The 19,444-nt window shown below is 43.6% G+C and overlaps 1 protein-coding gene across 1 annotated transcript; it reads left to right on the top strand.

Annotated features, from left to right (window-relative positions):
- The first annotated feature begins 4,584 nt into the window (after positions 1-4,584).
- On the top strand, positions 4,585-12,006 carry LOC127347718 (uncharacterized). Its single transcript, XM_051373881.1, has 2 exons — positions 4,585-4,776; positions 11,707-12,006. The coding sequence occupies exons 1-2, from the start codon at positions 4,585-4,587 to the stop codon at positions 12,004-12,006; spliced, it is 492 nt and encodes a 163-aa protein (XP_051229841.1).
- Positions 12,007-19,444: the final 7,438 nt, after the last annotated feature.

Below are 19,444 nucleotides of genomic sequence, written 5' to 3'. Positions count from 1 at the left end.
GGCTTGTACCTCTATGAAGCTCTTGAAGTGTTTATATTCCTTTTGCTCCCTCATCTCACCTTTCTTTCCACTTGACACCTCCTAGACACATCATTTCAGCCAAGGATTCTTGAAATGAGCTTGATGTAGTAACACATTTTTCAGCATGTTTCTCAAACTTCCTTCCCATCAGGCCAACTGCATGCTTCTCCCCAGGGGCGGCATCTTAATCTATATTGCTTGTTTGGGAGAAATCATTGTTTGCACGCTTCTTTTCATAAGAATTTTCATTGGTGGCTTGGAGTTGAGTGAAGCGACGAGATCTTTTCACTTGGGACACATATGAATCCTTGTCCAACTATGTATCAAGGTCAAGACTTTGTTGTTGTGCATCTTCTTGAAGAGAGATGAACCCATGGTCTCATATAGGAAAAAATAAATGGATGACAACATAGGTAACAACTATAACATGGTCAATAAATGTAAACCCTACTTGGTCTGTCACTCCTATGCCACTCGTGGGCTTACTCTTTTTAAGGGTTTTTTTAGTAATTTTTACTATCATTAGGGAGGGATCAGTATAGTCTATCCCAAGCTTTGATTATATTCATACTACACCCGGGTGTAGTTACACCCGCGCGTGTTTCTCATAATATAGAGAGTATCTATCATACCGGAGAGTATGTACATGTAATATGAAGTATATAAGATTATTTCGGTAGTATATATATTGTTGGCCTTATGCCGGACCCCTATGTCGGTTCCGACAAAGTATGTCGGTCTTTGTTCCTTAGCGCCTTTCGAGCTAACCGAGTTAGGCCAAGTTTAGATCTTCCCGCCATGGCCTACCGACATAGGTATGTCGACAGGGTATGTCAGCACGGCTAACCCAGTCAGTTTAACCTTTACCCGCAAAATAAGGTTTCCCCGACTTACCCATGTAAGTCGGTCACACCGAGTTTAACCTAGTCGTTTAGGCCACCATCTTAGCCTACTGGGGGTCATCCCCTGACAAGCTACAAGGCTTTGTCAATAAGGTGGTGACATCGCCAAAGTTGTTCAAAATTTGCGCAAGGTTGGAGATATCCGAATGAATGGGGCCATGAAAAAGGACACATCATTGGCGTAAATGGAGGTCCAAAACCTAGCTCCTCTGCAGGGGAGGTGGCTAAGAAGAACATGCTCGGTGGCGACTTCAAGAATGTGTTGGATGGGGTCAATAGTGATTTCGAAAAGCAAGGAGGAGAGTGGATCCCCTTGCCGTAAGCCGCGTTCATGCTTGATAGGGTCATGCCATCGAGGAGAACTCTTGAAGAAGAGTTGCAAAATAGGGCTGTGAGCCAATAGCTGAAGTGTGGTGAAAATGCAAGGCGTTGAAGGAGTTCAAGAATATAATCCCAACATACATGGTCAAAAGCCGTCCTAATTTCGAGCTTGAAGAGGAGGGCCGCTTTTTTCCTACGGCGAAGCCGCCTAGCGTAGTTACAGGCAAACATGATGAAGCTGTCATGGAAGTTTCTAAACTTGATGAATACACTTTAGACATGGGAGAAAATATCGTTCATTCCAGGGGCCAAACATTGAGATAGGATTTTGGCCACAATCTTGACAAAGCTGTGGATGAGGCGCCTTTGGATCTACGAAATTGGATGTTGGAAAAGTATACGCATGCCCACATAACGCCGTGATGGCGTGATCGTGACAGGCCACTAGGCTAGTTTTGAGCAGCTGTTTCTTCGGTCAATATTAGGCAAACACAAGAAACTCCTCGGAGATTCCAGTAGTGTGGTCAAACCAACGGTAATTCCTTGGAACAATCTAAGGATTTGCACAGACAGAGCCGCACAGGTGTGTGGTGTAGGAGTAGCAATTCTTGCTATCGAAAAGGATAAGAGCATCCACAGCCGTTGGGGCTCCCCAGGCCGAAATCCGGTGTTATTTAGCGCCGGATGGATGTATTTTGTGGCCTAGGGCTGCGAGCCCATGGTCGCCTTCTAACGCGCACCCACCGCGTGCATAGCGACTGTGCAGTCACCGGGAAGGGCAATCGTCGGAGTGCCCTCGACGCATTGAACCGTCGCGAAGTGGTCTGGAGAGCCCAAACGACTCGTCTGGAACGGTCGAAGTGGCCTCGATGCGAGAACCGCCGTAATGGAGCACGAACTCCGCGGAAGAGCAACCGCCGCTCTCTTCGTCGAGAGACCTACATATACGGTTTCCGACGGCCGACGCCATTCATCTGTTCTCTCCTCACCATCCTCCGTCAACCATGAGCGATCTCTCTTGGCCATCGGACACCGACAACGAGGGGAAGCCGCCTGGATGGCGCCATTGGTGGGATAAAGCTGCATCGTCCAGCAGCGACGATTCCCCCCCGCTGGCCAGCGAGGACGAATGGGTTGACGACGAGGAGGAGGACGCATGGGATGACGACGAGGAGGAGGACGAAGAGGCCGAGGAGCAGGCCGAGGAAGAGGCCGAGTAAGAGGAGGAGGAGCAGTAGGAGGAGGACGACGAAGAGGCTGAGGACGCTGACGAGGAGGAGGACTCAACTTCCTCCGACGAGGAGGTGACGAGCCGGAAGCGTCGCCGCCACGACGATGAGGCGGGGCCATGTAGGAAGAAGTAGTTTAAGTTTGTTTTAAAGTTTTTATATGTAATTTTTATGTTTATTCGAATTATATTCGAAATATGTAGAATCTATCTATGTTGCACCACTTGAGAGTTTAAAGCTTTCGTTCGACGAGGGTATTGCTGTAGATCGGGAAGACGAGGGTATTGCCGTAGATCGGGAAGACGAGGGTATTGCCGTACAAACCCAGGCCATTGTCGCCGACAAGTTGGGGCCACGCGCGCTTTTGTTTCGTCCGGAGTCCCCGAAAGCTCCCCGGGGGCCGGGGATGGCGTGGGATCGCCGGATGAATATAGGCCCAAATCCGGACGAAGACGAGGAACCGGGGGCGCGACTGGGCCGAATTACGTCGTCCGAATGGAAAAAACGTCGTTCGGGGATCTCGTCGGGGAGACGAGTGGAGATGCTCTAAGAGCTGAAGTGGTAGTTAACATGTGTGCACTTTGTACGCTACGCCCAGCGATTGCTAGCTGCGACTAATCGCATCAAAGATGTGTTATCTTGTTCCGTGAGTAACTCATGCGAAACTTTCCTCCTATCAAATTTTTCGATAAAGGAAATATGTTAATATCAGAAGATACTAATTACATCCGGTCTATGCAACAACATAATATTCTAATAACATTATGGATCCACACAACAAAAAAAAGAGAAAAAAATAAGAAATAAAAGTTCCGCTACAGTATCCCAGTCCTAACAGTAATACGTTCACCACCAAGACAACATATAAAATTCAAACTCTTCAAAAGCAATGCCTCCAAGAAGGAAACAATGCACCAACACCGTCGTTGTCCGATCAAAGATCTTATGCTTTCACCCTGAAAATAATCTCCGCTCACAAAACAATACCTTCAACAAGGACATTGCCAAGCACAACCAGTTAAGGCTAGACCTTGGGTTTTCACCCTGAAAGGTAAGACTCCGAACTTAACATGTGCTGCCACCCCCACTTTCATACCACTATTGCGAAGCCCGGAACACAAAGCAAGCCCCAGAACAGCGCAAAGACTTGAACCTCCCTTGGCTAGTCCTCTAAATCTGGCCTTCATGATATACTCTTCTTCTGACTTCACCATGGATCAGCTGTCACTTGGTGTCAACACAGAAAAGAGCTTCGCACAACACCCTCTAAAACCAAACGGTCGGAATAAAAGCATGGATGCGCACGACCGAATACACCGATCCAGCAAACTCCAGGCAATAGAAGCACTGTTACATTCGCCGTCGGCGCCTTCTAGAACTCAACACTCCGGCAAGATCATGAATGGCAGTCCTCCGGCAGGTCTTCATCTTCGCCCAAGAGAGACCCTAGGACCACCGCCTTTATTCAGGTCGCCCCCCACGCCGGCGACCATTCCAGGCTGGCCATGGTTGCCGCCGAAGACACCAAGCATATCGCGTAGTCCGAAGACACCGCACGCGCCTGGGCACTACCGCAGCCGAAAGCCAGCCCTCCACAGCTGGCCGCCGAGAGGCGAGGAGAAGGGGACCTAGGGTTTCCCCTTGCAGCCAGCCTTCACCCCTCCCTCCACCGCCGGCAGGGCACTCCACCACCTCGCCGTTCGTCATGGTGTCCCTGGGCCAAGGCCTGGCGCCGCCATCGAGGTCCCTGACGAACGGGCCTCGCTCGGGCCCGAGGAAGACAACCCACGCCCGACCTTCTCACGCGAGATGACGTAGAATCCCCACCGCCGCCGGCCGGCCTTTGCCAGACCGCACCACCTGGCGGCAGCGAGGGAGGGGAGGGGGAGAGGGGGGAGACGGCGACGACGAGGTAGAGTTCCCCCCGGCCGCCACGCGGGGGCGGCTCGGGAGGAGGATGGGAGGAGGACGCCAGATCTCCCTACGATAAGATCAGAAAACATTTTCTATCATTCAACAAATTTTTTCATATAAGTATTAGCACAGTGTGTACATAAAGGATCAAGAAATTGGTCATTGTTATCAACGCAAAGACATATACAAAGGGTGTCATGTACTCTAGCAAGCCGCTATCTCTCTTCAAGAGCCACCCAGAGACGGCTGCCCGGCCACCGCCGGAGGGCCGAAACTCAGGCTACATCGTCGTGAAGGGAGACGAGGACGAGGACGATGACGACGAGATGTGGTGCTGGGGGTCGTGCGGGGGGACGCGTGTGAGGGGCCTCCCGTTCCCGGAGGACTGCGTGCTCACGCTCAGCTAAACGGAGCGCGCTGATGCGTGTGGTTGGCACGTCCGTTGGGAACCCCAAGAGGAAGGTGTGATGCGCACAGCGGCAAGTTTCCCTCAGTAAGAAACCAAGGTTTAATCGAACCAGTAGGAGTCAAGAAGCACGTTGAAGGTTGATGGTGGCGAGATGTAGTGCGGCGCAACACCAGGGATTCCGGCGCCAACGTGGAACCTGCACAACACAACCAAAGTACTTTGCCCCAACGAAACAGTGAGGTTGTCAATCTCACCGGCTTGCTGTAACAAAGGATTAACCGTATTGTGTGGAAGATGATTGTTTGCGTAAAAACAAGAGAACAAGTATTGCAGTAGATTGTATTTCAGTAAAGAGAATTGGACCGGGGTCCACAGTTCACTAGAGGTGTCTCTCCCATAAGACGAACAGCATGTTGGGTGAACAAATTACAGTTGGGCAATTGACAAATAAAGAGAGCATGACCATGCACATACATATCATGATGAGTATAGTGAGATTTAATTGGGCATTACGACAAAGTACATAGACCGCCATCCAACTGCATCTATGCCTAAAAAGTCCACCTTCAGGTTATCATCCGAACCCCCTCCAGTATTAAGTTGCAAAGCAACAGACAATTGCATTAAGTATGGTGCGTAATGTAATCAACAACTACATCCTTAGACATAGCATCAATGTTTTATCCCTAGTGGCAACAGCACAACACAATCTTAGAACTTTCTCATCCTGTCCCTGTGTCAATGCAGGCATGAACCCACTATCGAGCATAAATACTCCCTCTTGGAGTTACAAGCATCTACTTGGCCAGAGCATCTACTAGTAACGGAAAGCATGCAAGATCATAAACAACACATAAGCATAACTTTGATAATCAACATAACAAGTATTCTCTATTCATCGGATCCCAACAAACGCAACATATAGAATTACAGATAGATGATCTTGATCATGTTAGGCAGCTCACAAGATCCGACAATGATAGCACAATGGGGAGAAGACAACCATCTAGCTACTGCTATGGACCCATAGTCCAGGGGTAGACTACTCACACATCACACCGGAGGCGACCATGGCGGCGTAGAGTCCTCCGGGAGATGATTCCCCTCTCCGGCAGGGTGCCGGAGGCGATCTCCTGGATCCCCCGAGATGGGATCGGCGGCGGCGGCGTCTCTGGAAGGTTTTCCGTATCGTGGCTCTCGGTACTGGGGGTTTCGTCACGGAGGCTATTTGTAGGCGGAAGGGCAGGTCAAGAGGCGGCACGGGGGCCCCACACCACAGTTCGCCCCTCTTCGTCTCTCCTTCGGACTTCTGGAAGCTTCGTGGAAAAATAGGCCCCTGGGCTTTGATTTCGTCCAATTCCGAGAATATTTCCTTACTAGGATTTCTGAAACCAAAAACAGCAGAAACAAAGAATCGGCACTTCGGCATCTTGTTAATAGGTTAGTTCCAGAAAATGCACGAATATGACATAAAGTGTGCATAAAACATGTAGATAACATCAATAATGTGGCATGGAACATAAGAAATTATCGATACGTCGGAGACGTATCAGCATCCCCAAGCTTAGTTCTGCTCGTCCCGAGCAGGTAAAACGATAACACAGATAATTTCTGGAGTGACATGCCATCATAACCTTGATCATACTATTTGTAAAGCATATGTAGTGAATGCAGCGATCAAAACAATGTATATGACATGAGTAAACAAGTGAATCATAAAGCAAAGACTTTTCGTGAATAGCACTTCAAGACAAATATCAATAAGTCTTGCATAAGAGTTCACTCATAAAGCAATAATTCAAAGTAAAGGCATTGAAGCAACACAAAAGAAGATTAAGTTTCAGCGGTTGCTTTCAACTTGTAACATGTATATCTCATGGAAATTGTCACCATAGAGTAATATAATAAGTGCAATAAGGAAGTATGTAGGAATCAATGCACAGTTCACACAAGTGTTTGCTTCTTGAGGTGGAGAGAAATAGGTGAACTGACTCGACATTGAAAGTAAAAGAATGGACCTCCATAGAGGAAAAGCATCGATTGCTATATTTGTGCTAGAGCTTTGATTTTGAAAACATGAAACAATTTTGTCAACGGTAGTAATAAAGCATATGCATCATGTAAATTATATCTTATAAATTGCAAGCCTCATGCATAGTGTACTAATAGTGCCCGCACCTTGTCCTAATTAGCTTGGACTACCGGATCATCACAATGCACTGTTTTTACCAAGTGTCACAAAGGGGTACCTCTATGCCGCCTGTACAAAGGTCTAAGGAGAAAGCTCGCATTGGATTTCTCGCTATTGATTATTCTTCAACTTAGACATCCATACCGGGACAACATAGACAACAGATAATGGACTCCTCTTTTATGCATAAGCATATAACAACAATTAATAATTTTCTCATTTGAGATTTGAGGATTGTTGTCCAAAACTGAAACTTCCACCATGGATCATGGCTTTAGTTAGCGGCCCAATGTTCTTCTCTAACATATGCATGCTTAACCATAAGGTGGTAGATCTCTCTTACTTCAGACAAGACGGACATGCATAGCAACTCACATGAAATTCAACAGTGAATAATTGATGGCGTCCCCAGTAAACATGGTTATCGCACAACAAGCAACTTAATAAGAGATAAAGTGCATAATTACATATTCAATACCACAATAGTCTTTAAGCTATTTGTCCCATGAGCTATATATTGCAAAGGTGAATGATGGAATTTTTTTAAAGGTAGCACTCAAGCAATTTACTTTGGAATGGCGGAAAATACCATGTAGTAGGTAGGTATGGTGGACACAAATGGCATAGTGGTTGGCTCAAGTATTTTGGATGCATGAGAAGTATTCCCTCTCGATACAAGGTTTAGGCTAGCAAGGCTTATTTGAAACAAACACAAGGATGAACCGGTGCAGCAAAACTCACATAAAAGACATATTGAAAACATTATAAGACTCTACACCGTCTTCCTTGTTGTTCAAACTCAATACTAGAAATTATCTAGACCTTAGAGAAACCAAATATGCAAACCAAATTGTAGCATGCTCTATGTATTTCTTCATTAATGGGTGCAAAGCATATGATGCAAGAGCTTAATCATGAGCACAACAATTGCCAAGTATCACATTACCCAAGACATTTATAGCAATTACTACATGTATCATTTTTCAATTCCAACCATATAACAATTTAACGAAGGAGAAACTTCGCCATGAATACTATGAGTAGAAACCAAGGACATACTTGTCCATATGCTACAGCGGAGCGTGTCTCTCTCCCATAAAGTGAATGCTAGGATCCATTTTATTCAAACAAAGCAAAAAAACAAAAACAAACCGACGCTCCAAGAAAAAGCACATAAGATGTGATGGAATAAAAATATAGTTTCAGGGGAGGAACCTGATAATGTTGTCGATGAAGAAGGGGATGCCTTGGGCATCCCCAAGCTTAGACGCTTGAGTCTTCTTGATATATGCAGGGGTGAACCACCGGGGCATCCCCAAGCTTAGAGCTTTCACTCTCCTTGATCATGTTGCATCATACTCCTCTCTTGATCCTTGAAAACTTCCTCCACACCAAACTCGAAACAACTCATTAGAGGGTTAGTGCACAATATAAATTGACATATTCAGAGGTGACACAATCATTCTTAACACTTCTGGACATTGCATAATGCTACTGGACATTAGTGGATCAAAGAAATTCATCCAACATAGCAAAAGAGGCAACGCGAAATAAAAGGCAGAATCTGTCAAAACAGAACAGTTCGTATTGACGAATTTTAAAATGGCACCAGACTTGCTCAAATGAAAATTCTCAAATTGAATGAAAGTTGCGTACATATCTGAGGATCATGCACGTAAATTGGCTTAATTTTCTGAGCTACCTACAGGGAGGTGGACCCAGATTCGTGACAGCAAAGAAATCTGGAACTGTGCAGTAATCCAAATCTAGTACTTACTTTTCTATCAACGGCTTAACTTGGCACAACAAAACACAAAACTAAGATAAGGAGAGGTTGCTACAGTAGTAAACAACTTCCAAGACACAAAATAAAAACAAAGTACTGTAGGTAAAAACATGGGTTGTCTCCCATAAGCGCTTTTCTTTAACGCCTTTCAGCTAGGCGCAGAAAGTGTGCATCAAGTATTATCAAGAGACGAAGTGTCAACATCATAATTTGTTCTCATAATAGAATCAAAAGGGTACTTCATTCTCTTTCTAGGGAAGTGTTCCATACCTTTCTTGAGAGAAAATTGATATTTTATATTACCTTCCTTCATATCAATAATAGCACCAACAGTTCGAAGAAAAGGTCTTCCCAATATAATGGGACAAGATGCATTGCATTCAATATCTTGTGGAGCTCTTTCCGTGTGCCATTCAGAGTAATTGATCATCATATTATCAAGAAGCTTTGTTGCTTCACCAAGAGTGATGGACATAAAGGTACCTCCAGCAGCTGAATCCAATAAATTCCGTGAAGAAAAATTTAGTCCTGCATAGAAGGTTTGGATGATCATCCAAGTAGTCAGTCCATGGGTTGGGCAATTTTCAACCAGAGATTTCATTCTTTCCCAAGCTTGAGCAACATGTTCAGTATCTAATTGTTTAAAATTCATTATGCTACTCCTCAAAGATATAATTTTAGCAGGGGGATAATATCTACCAATAAAAGCATCCTTGCATTTAGTCCATGAATCAATACTATTCTTAGGCAGAGATAGCAACCAATCTTTAGCTCTTCCTCTTAATGAGAAAGGGAACAATTTTAATTTTATAATGTCACCATCTACATCTTTATATTTTTGCATTTCACATAATTCAACAAAATTATTAAGATGGGCAGCAGCATCATCAGAACTAACACCAGAAAATTGCTCTCGCATAACAAGATTCAGTAAAGCAGGTTTAATTTCAAAGAATTCTGCTGTAGTAGCAGGTGGAGCAATAGGTGTGCATAAGAAATCATTATTATTTGTGGTTGTGAAGTCACACAACTTTCAGCGTTGGCCATTTTAGCAACAGTAAATAAAGCAAACTAGATAAAGTAAATGCAAGTAAACTAATTTTTTTTGTGTTTTTGATATAGCAAACAAGATAGCAAATAAAGTAAAACTAGCAACTAATTTTTTTGTATTTTGATTTAGTGCAGCAAACAAAGTAGTAAATAAAACTAAGCATGACAAAAACAAAGTAAAGAGATTGAGAAGTGGAGACTCCCCTTGCAGCGTGTCTTGATCTCCCCCAAGAACGGCGCCAAATTTGCTTGATGCGTGTGGTTGGCACGTCCGTTGGGAACCCCAAGAGGAAGGTGTGATGCGCACAGCGGCAAGTTTCCCTCAGTAAGAAACCAAGGTTTAATCGAACCAGTAGGAGTCAAGAAGCACGTTGAAGGTTGATGGCGGCGAGATGTAGTGCGGCGCAACACCAGGGATTCCGGCGCCAACGTGGAACCTGCACAACACAACCAAAGTACTTTGCCCCAACGAAACAGTGAGGTTGTCAATCTCACCGGCTTGCTGTAACAAAGGATTAACCGTATTGTGTGGAAGATGATTGTTTGCAGAAAACAGTAGAATAAGTATTGCAGATTGTATTTCAGCAAGAGAATTGGACCGGGGTCCACAGTTCACTAGAGGTGTCTCTCCCATAAGACGAACAGCATGTTGGGTGAACAAATTACAGTTGGGCAATTGACAAATAAAGAGAGCATGACCATGCACATACATATCATGATGAGTATAGTGAGATTTAATTGGGCATTACGACAAAGTACATAGACCGCCATCCAACTGCATCTATGCCTAAAAAGTCCACCTTCAGGTTATCATCCGAACCCCCTCCAGTATTAAGTTGCAAAGCAACAGACAATTGCATTAAGTATGGTGCGTAATGTAATCAACAACTACATCCTTAGACATAGCATCAATGTTTTATCCCTAGTGGCAACAGCACAACACAACCTTAGAACTTTCTCACACTGTCCCTGTGTCAATGCAGGCATGAACCCACTATCGAGCATAAATACTCCCTCTTGGAGTTACAAGCATCTACTTGGCCAGAGCATCTACTAGTAACGGAAAGCATGCAAGATCATAAACAACACATAAGCATAACTTTGATAATCAACATAACAAGTATTCTCTATTCATCGGATCCCAACAAACGCAACATATAGAATTACAGATAGATGATCTTGATCATGTTAGGCAGCTCACAAGATCCGACAATGATAGCACAATGGGGAGAAGACAACCATCTAGCTACTGCTATGGACCCATAGTCCAGGGGTAGACTACTCACACATCACACCGGAGGCGACCATGGCGGCGTAGAGTCCTCCGGGAGATGATTCCCCTCTCCGGCAGGGTGCCGGAGGCGATCTCCTGGATCCCCCGAGATGGGATCGGCGGCGGCGGCGTCTCTGGAAGGTTTTCCGTATCGTGGCTCTCGGTACTGGGGGTTTCGTCACGGAGGCTATTTGTAGGCGGAAGGGCAGGTCAAGAGGCGGCACGGGGGCCCCACACCACAGGGCCGCGCCGCCCTAGGGTGTGGCCCCCTCGTCGCCCCTCTTCGTCTCTCCTTCGGACTTCTGGAAGCTTCGTGGAAAAATAGGCCCCTGGGCTTTGATTTCGTCCAATTCCGAGAATATTTCCTTACTAGGATTTCTGAAACCAAAAACAGCAGAAACAAAGAATCGGCACTTCGGCATCTTGTTAATAGGTTAGTTCCAGAAAATGCACGAATATGACATAAAGTGTGCATAAAACATGTAGATAACATCAATAATGTGGCATGGAACATAAGAAATTATCGATACGTCGGAGACGTATCACGCGCCAAGGTGAGAGAAGAAGAACCTACACCGATTCCGTCGTGGTCGTGTCTGTTACCGACCAGCCCATCGCCTCCAACCGCTACTACACCGTCGTCGCCACGGGCAAACGCAAGGGTCTACTCAGGACGTGCTCCAGGGAGGAGGACATGACCCCATGCTGCTTCTCCCGCTGCATCAAAGACGTGAAGCCACGGTCGTTCGACCCGTCTGACGCCTACCAGCAGATCGAGATCGTCCAGCGCCAGCGCGGGCGGTTAATAGCCAGGGCCATCGCCACCGACGGCTTCCCATCCTACCTTTACTGGCAAATGTACTGGCGCATGCAGCGCTTGCCATTATTTGGTCAATATGTTTATGTATAAATGACAAGGTTTTTAATGATGATTTTTTCTCTTATGCAAGTTGTTTACAAGTGCTTAGCTACGCTCCATTTATGATCATGTCTACATTGTGTGGAGAAACATGACATATTTATGAAGGTGTCTCCACGGTTAGAGAACATGGCTATGGATAACTTTATCCAACATGGATGGCAGGGTAGTTAGCAGATTTGCCCTCTATCCCATAGGCGGTTGTGCAGTTGTTGTGATGTTTACTTGTATTGCGCTTTTCCACGTGTTTTTGGTTAATAATTTTGGTCCTAAGTGGCTTGTGTGTATCTTAGTTATGCAGAATCCGAATGTAATGATTAAACCGTTTAAGTAATAAAGTGTCCCTTGTCGAAAAAAACAAAGTGCACACAATATGTGCAATTCAAGAGATGATCCTGATGTGTTGGGATCATGTAGAAGCAATGTACTTCTGCATTGCACTAGGTACAATAGACGACCCCTTGAACTAAATTGTGACACAATTTAATCATCACCATTGCACCAATGTCAAAACAGAGTGAGGTAGTGCTTCATATGTGCAATGTTCGTGGAAAGACCATTCATAACAGGAATGCAGTTCATGCAACCCACTGGGCTCTTCCACACATACATCGTAACTTAATCATTAATTGGCCCAATCAATCATCAAGCTCATACATGGAAAGCAAAAAAAAAGCACTAACCCCAACCCCAACCCCAACCCCTAAATGGGGGGAAGGTCAAACCCTAAGCACAAAACTTCCTCACAATCGGGAGCAGATGAAACTTTAGATAAAGTAGGAAGTGGGCGGTGCGGCGCACGCCGCGCTCTTGCTGTATACGGTGTGGTAGGAAGATTATGTTGGTGATGTCTTTTATTGTTTGGAGAGGAATGTTAGTGGTGACGGGAGAGAAACAGTAGATTAATTTTAAAAAGGAAGGATTTCTGCTTATGGTGGAAACGTTTTGTGTGCAATGAAATAAATGGGGCGGAATAAAGGTGGATATTTGCGTAACTATGTATGTGGTGGTAGTGAATAAATATAAGTTTGTGTGTAAAAATCTTAACATGCAGTTTGGTGTTTTGTAATTGGTTGCAGAAGTTGCTGAAGAAATATGAAGAATCGATCGTTGCTACCGTGTATATCTTTTTAGAAAGGATCACATAGCCTTTTTTAGTTAGGCCCATTTAGATTGTAGCAGTACGTAGCTAATGGGCTGGGGTTCCCTGAAATAGGGAAGTTAGAGAGTAGTCATTGATTCAGCGAGAGTAGGTGAATGTGCCACTGGTGGAAGCAAGAAGTGAAAAAAACTCACCCATCTCATCCTGTGGTCATCGATATTGTGTAAAACATGGCATGGAAAAATGTAATGATGCAGTAGTGAACACATCTATTGACATCTGATGGAGTTTGCTGCTGTGTGTGCAGTAATAAGAAGCAACGGCAACAAAACATGAAAAGAAAACATAGTTACTAAGCTGGTAGCCAGTTAAGTTTTAAGGTACATAATAGCGAATAGAGGTTTACGTACTGGATAATTATACATAGACTTGGATGGTCTGAAAAGCAGACTTTAACATATACGGTCCTAGGTACTGATTTGGAATAATATTACTCCCTCCGTTCTTTTTTAGTTGACTCAAATTTAGTACAAAATTGATAACATAAACTTAAGAGGCAAACACAGGAATTGAGTGCTCCGTTTATTTCCTTGGTTGCTCTGATGGTGTGCTTGTCCTCGCCCTGTCATGTGACGGTAGACTGTAATCAATATAAGGTACAAAATGAGAGAATGGATAAGGTAACAGGTGAAATATGTAGTGGTTTCGTAGATTTTACTTTTACCTGAAAAGGTGAAGTTTACTTTTTTCCTTTGAACAATGTCTTTGCAGGTCCCGTTTTATCGTCGGTGCTCTTCCTTTTCTTGTCTTTGTTTCCCTTACCTATGCCATGGTAGAGAAACACATTAGATGGTGTTGGATTAATTGATTATAAAGAATAGTCCACTACTTACCTCATCTTCTTCAGCATCGATTGATTCAAGAATGTCTTTTGGAGGTGCTGCTTGTGAAGAGCTGTCTTCTCGGTGGTCGTCAGTTTGTGTAGTTGCCTTATCAGCTATTGCAGGGCTAGCATGGATAGAAGGTTGCACTACGTGCACCGAGTCAGTGATTAACTGGGCCTTTGAGACGGTAAGGACCACTACTCCAGGATAAGCATCATATGTTTCCTGGTCTACTTCCGCGGTGATTGTGCACTTCTTGCCAACCGTGGCAGTAATAGCAGGAGGGATGTAATTAGGACGACCTTTAGTAAGCGGTGCAAGAAGATCTGCTTCCTTGCCCATTATGACGTCGGCGCAGTTGGCAAAGAATATCAGGCGGCCAGTAACGGGCAAGTCTTCAGCGTTTGCCTCCACATCGATTGCGCTGACCTTCAGCCTGTACCTGTATCGGTGTATCATTTTTTAGAAAGCGTATACATAAGATGCAATTATTTGGGTGATACTTGTTGTTTGTCTGCCTATAACTATACCTGTAACGCTCGTCTGGGGTGCGACAGGCAGGGCATTTGCGAGAAGCTCCGCACTGAATCATTTTCCTCCAGCATGATTTGCAAGAATGGAACCACCAGTTGGTGACCGTTACATTTAGCTTATACTTGTTACCCTGCAATGTTTAATGTTAGTTACTTTGTATACATGTATGAATTAGTAGATTACTGGTATGATGTATGGTTAGTTTGTACAATATAAGTAGAGGTAAAGGCTTACCACGATAGCAGCGGTGTCTTTCTTGCATAAATCGTAAAGGGTTGTTTGAACTGCTTCTTTTTTTCCAGCCACAAAGTCTTCCCAGTCTATTATGAATCGTTTATTTCCAAGACTGTAGAAAATGTTTTGTGCACATTATGTTTATATATCCGTTAATAGGGCTAAGAAGTATATGGTATAGTATAAGTTACCTATCACGAAGGATTTCTATTTCAGGAATAGGTATGTTGATGTGCCAGCGAGTTAATGAAGTACCTTTGAACCCTAGCATACCTATAGAAGAACATGTTGTATCAGTAATGTTGATAATAGAAGTGAAAAACTATAGTCGTTAAGGAAAGGAAAAATATTAAATACGTAAAACCGTGTCAGGAAATTTCCGAAACTGATGTACCTTTGAAGAGACAAACATTCATTCCGACGAACAGTATGAACACATTTTCCTGCAGGGAAATCTGCTGAATGCTCTCTGCATTAAACTTCTCAGCTTGTTCCCCCCGCAAGGTGACGATGGCAATCTCATCACTTAGGGAGAGTAAGAGATGTCAGAACGTGTGATTTTTAGATTAGATGCTTAAAATAAAGTGGACTGCAGTGTGGCCTGTACCTTTCATTTTTTATGTAAATGTGTCTTCTTGATTGATCCCCTGATTTTGATGGAATAACGTCTGAAACCATCGTAACTACTCCAACAACATCTGAAGGTTGGTAACAAAAGAGGAAACAATGTAAGCGTGGGAATATAGCATAAGATGCATTACATAGTTTGTTTCTAAATAATAACCTGATAGGATATCCGGCTTGTCCACACGTGGGCGGACATCATCAAAGGATTTTGCATCATATGCATACAGGGGGAAATTTTCAGGCTCGGGCAGGATTTCATTTATCTTTGTGTTTTGTGAAATTCGGAACCTATAGCAGTGATCTGTTGCTCTATAGTTGGGTCGAGGATCAACAACCATAAAAGACTCCAGTTTGTATACTTTGCCTTCTTCTAGTTTGTCTTTGAATTGCTCCATACGTTCTTCAAGCAGAGAACCTTCTACGGTGTTGCCCTGCAAAATCAGTGCAGTTTAAGTGTACATTCGATAGGAAAACTAAATTTTTTTAGCATAGTATGCTGTTTTTGGTTAACACTCGTTGACAAATGTGTGCTGTCAAAAGAATATATCTAAAATATAAAATGTGAAAACGTATCTGATTGCATGCCTTTTTGTGTAGGTGACAATAACTGACTGGATAGAATAAGTGTTCATGTGGCCATTCACGGAGTAATAGATCGAAAAGTAAAGATGTCAAAGGGAAGTGTTGAGGCCACGGAATAATAAGTCGAAAAGTAAATATGTCAAAGGGAAGTGCTGAGGACAACAAATGAGGTAGAAAAAGTTACTTACGGAGTAAATATGTTTGTATAATCCTACATGACAGGCCTGCAAGTCATATAACAATTGAAAGGCTTGTTCAAATTGGCAAATAACTGAATCTTAACTCTTCAGTAATTGAATATATCTCATCCGCAGGAAACAAAAATAGAATACAAAACAAATGCTGGTGTGGAGAAGTACCAGATGATCAACAAACATGAACCCAATCTCATAGAGGTGTTGGTCTCTGTTCCGATTCTCCCATGACCGTGCAATGCGTACAACAGCACGCCTTGGAGTTCCTCGAGGTTTGATATGTCCAACAGATGTTTCTTGTCACCTATGGAAACCTCCTGTAACATGGGATGATCAGTAAAAATTAGTATGTATAAATAACGTACAGTAAATTCACATATGGATGAGCATAATGAATGAAGAGTAGAGTGTATGGCAGCGGAAAAATCTTGATGAGGAGATAAGGGGAACAAAACGAAAGGAAAATTTTAATGCTAAAGCCTAGGGGAATTAAACAACAAGGATCTAACAGTAGGCAAGCGAACGAAATAAAGTGAAAGGAATTGTACAATGGTAAAGCTTAGTGAAAAGAGGAAAGGAAACTGTAGATTCATAATAAAAAATGAAGAGAAGAGACAATGCAGTTAGTAAAGATGAAACAATAGGTAAGAAAACGAAATATAACCAAATGAAGAGTTTAATGTTAGGGCGTGGGAAAGGGAAAAAGGGAAGACACGATTCATAGGTAAATCAAAAAAGAACTATCTGGGAGAAGAGGAGGAAGAGAGAAGAAACAGCAGGGGTCACCTATAGAGGAGGTAAGGTCTGTGTATTGAGCTGGGTGGCGGATGAAACTATGAGGATGCAGGGAAAGGAGGTGAATGACGAATAAACACTTAAGAGCGGACCGGTTGGTCGGTATACCAGCTCAGCAGGAAAGTCATCGTCCGAGGAGTCCGTGTAAACAGCTAGGAAAAACATAACATAAACAGTCAGAATAAAGAAGCAGCGGAACACACAAACGGGAAAAAAGCAAAAGACCAAAAAAGAATAGAAAATAACAGGAACAGTAAATTAACCAGGAGTAGAAGAACCCGCTCCAGAAAGTGACGCCAATAAAGGATCAAGGAAACCTCGAGCTGAAGAACTAACAAAAGGAGCAGAGGTTAATGAAGACCCTCCCGGATGCACCTGAATAGTACCTGCAAAAATAAATAGCAGATATCTGTTTAACAAAGAAAAGCATATAAATAAGAAAGAAAAATATCTGAAAGAGCAGGACAGGTAGTAGATCTCAACTAAACAGTTGCCTGTACTTAAGGGGGGCATCATTATAATCAAAATTGCCTAAATCTGACTGATAGTAAAGGGAATATCCTTGTAATCCATGTGAAGTATGCTTTCTAAATATTAGCACTGCCCTATTAGTTAAGAGATAACAATCGCAAGAGCACTGTACTGCATTCAAACTGAAGATGGATAGACAGGAAGCAAACAAAAAAAAAGCAGACAGATGCTATAATGTACACACATAGGTACATAACAACTATTGGAACAAAACCTAAGAGAGGGCCAGTACAAAACTATTAGATGTGGCAGCTGCAAAAATATGCGTAACAGAATACTCCAATTAAGACCTGATAAAACAAAAGCAGAAATTCAAAAGCTGCAATTTCTACTGCAGCACTATGAAATTATCGGACGACAAAGCTGTAGAATAGAAATTCCATACTGTAATAATTTTGCTCAGCTGCATATAGTTATTAAAAGTGAACAGCTAAACAACAACTGGCAGAGCGTAAAAGAAATGTGAGAACTGCTCATATGTACCACTGCAATAAGTTTGGCAACCAAATCAAGTAGTTCACAGAAGTGGACACGCTCACTGCCTCAGTTTAATGAAATTTTCGCAGTTTAATGAAATTTTGAAATCGGAAGAGGCACAGTAACTTCGAAAACCTGAAATGACAATGCCATAAATGACAATGCCATCTGCTCGTACTGAAAGAAGGGCAATGCAGCACATAACAACTGTAGCAGCTGCACATCTAAATTAACTGCATGTGTTTACTTTGCTCAATCACCTTGGAAACAACTGTAGCAGCTGCACATCTAAAATATGATATTGCAGAGGAAGGGAAAACTAAAGGCAAGAGCAAAGAGGAAAAGGAAATTACCGGCGACAATGGCTGCAGGAACCTCTTCAACAGGACGCTTGCCTAAACGTATCTCCTGCCTGCGAGAATCCCCGTCAGATGTTAAATAAGAAGCAAGATGCCGCCATGTAGAAACATCGGTAGGAGAAGCGGTACATTGCGAAGACATAGGAATAATAAGACGATGGACGGCAGATGGACTACTGCCAGCAGCACGGACTGAATCAGCAGTGAAAGCACGGACTGAAAGCAGGCAGCGTAGGAACACCAACGGTAGCACACATCAGAGGAGCACGTACAGGCGGAAGAGAAGAAAGTACCGCCAACTTGAACAAAAAAGAATGAACAAACTTATGCCTGCTTCAGAAAGAATGAACAAACTTATACAAGCACAACCAAACAAATGCAAATCAAACCCCAAAACTAGCATCCTAAGTACATATCTAGGGTCTTAAATGCTTCATAATCTAAGTTGGGGGCTTACCGCTATTGGCGACGAGTTGATGAAGCATGTGCGAACGATTGTTGAAATGATGGTGTGTTGATACATGTGCCAATGGAGGGAGTGGAGGTGTCCGTCTATGTCTTCCTGATCTCAAAGATCGTGGTAGCGCTATGAATGTGCCGGTGGTGAAGAGAATTGCGACACTCCATCTCCCTCATCCCGGTTGCGTGCTTTTTCTTTGGCACATGTAGAAACATGCGGCGCAAGCTCTGTCGCTTTGAGGAACATGCGATAGAGGGTCAGTCGCACACGCAGGCTACCTGATAGCCTAAATTTCTCCGAAGGGCTGCGGTGGGGAGTATGCTAGTAAGTAGTAACCATACATTCCCTAAGCAATAGTCTGACCATGTGAACGTAAATTCGCTACCACCCGATTTTGTATTGCCAACCGTCCAAGAACTTTGGACTTGTAAAAGGTGTCCCAGGTTCAGTATGATAAGACACGAAGCCGTCAAGACGACCATCGCAAACTGAGACTCTCGCATGTTCATATTTTGTTGGCTAATCTTGCTGTAACGTATCCACACGGTCTCTTCAAAGACGCAAGTGTAGGTCGATCAGGTAGCTGCGATGTTGGAGGTCCAACAAACTAACCACTGTAGAGCCGTTAGTAGAGAAAATATGACATGGAA

This window comes from Lolium perenne, chromosome 4 (assembly GCF_019359855.2).
Source record: "Lolium perenne isolate Kyuss_39 chromosome 4, Kyuss_2.0, whole genome shotgun sequence".
NCBI classification, from domain to species: domain Eukaryota; kingdom Viridiplantae; phylum Streptophyta; class Magnoliopsida; order Poales; family Poaceae; genus Lolium; species Lolium perenne.
Note: the sequence above shows the minus strand (reverse complement) of the source record. Positions and strands in the feature narration are given on the sequence as shown.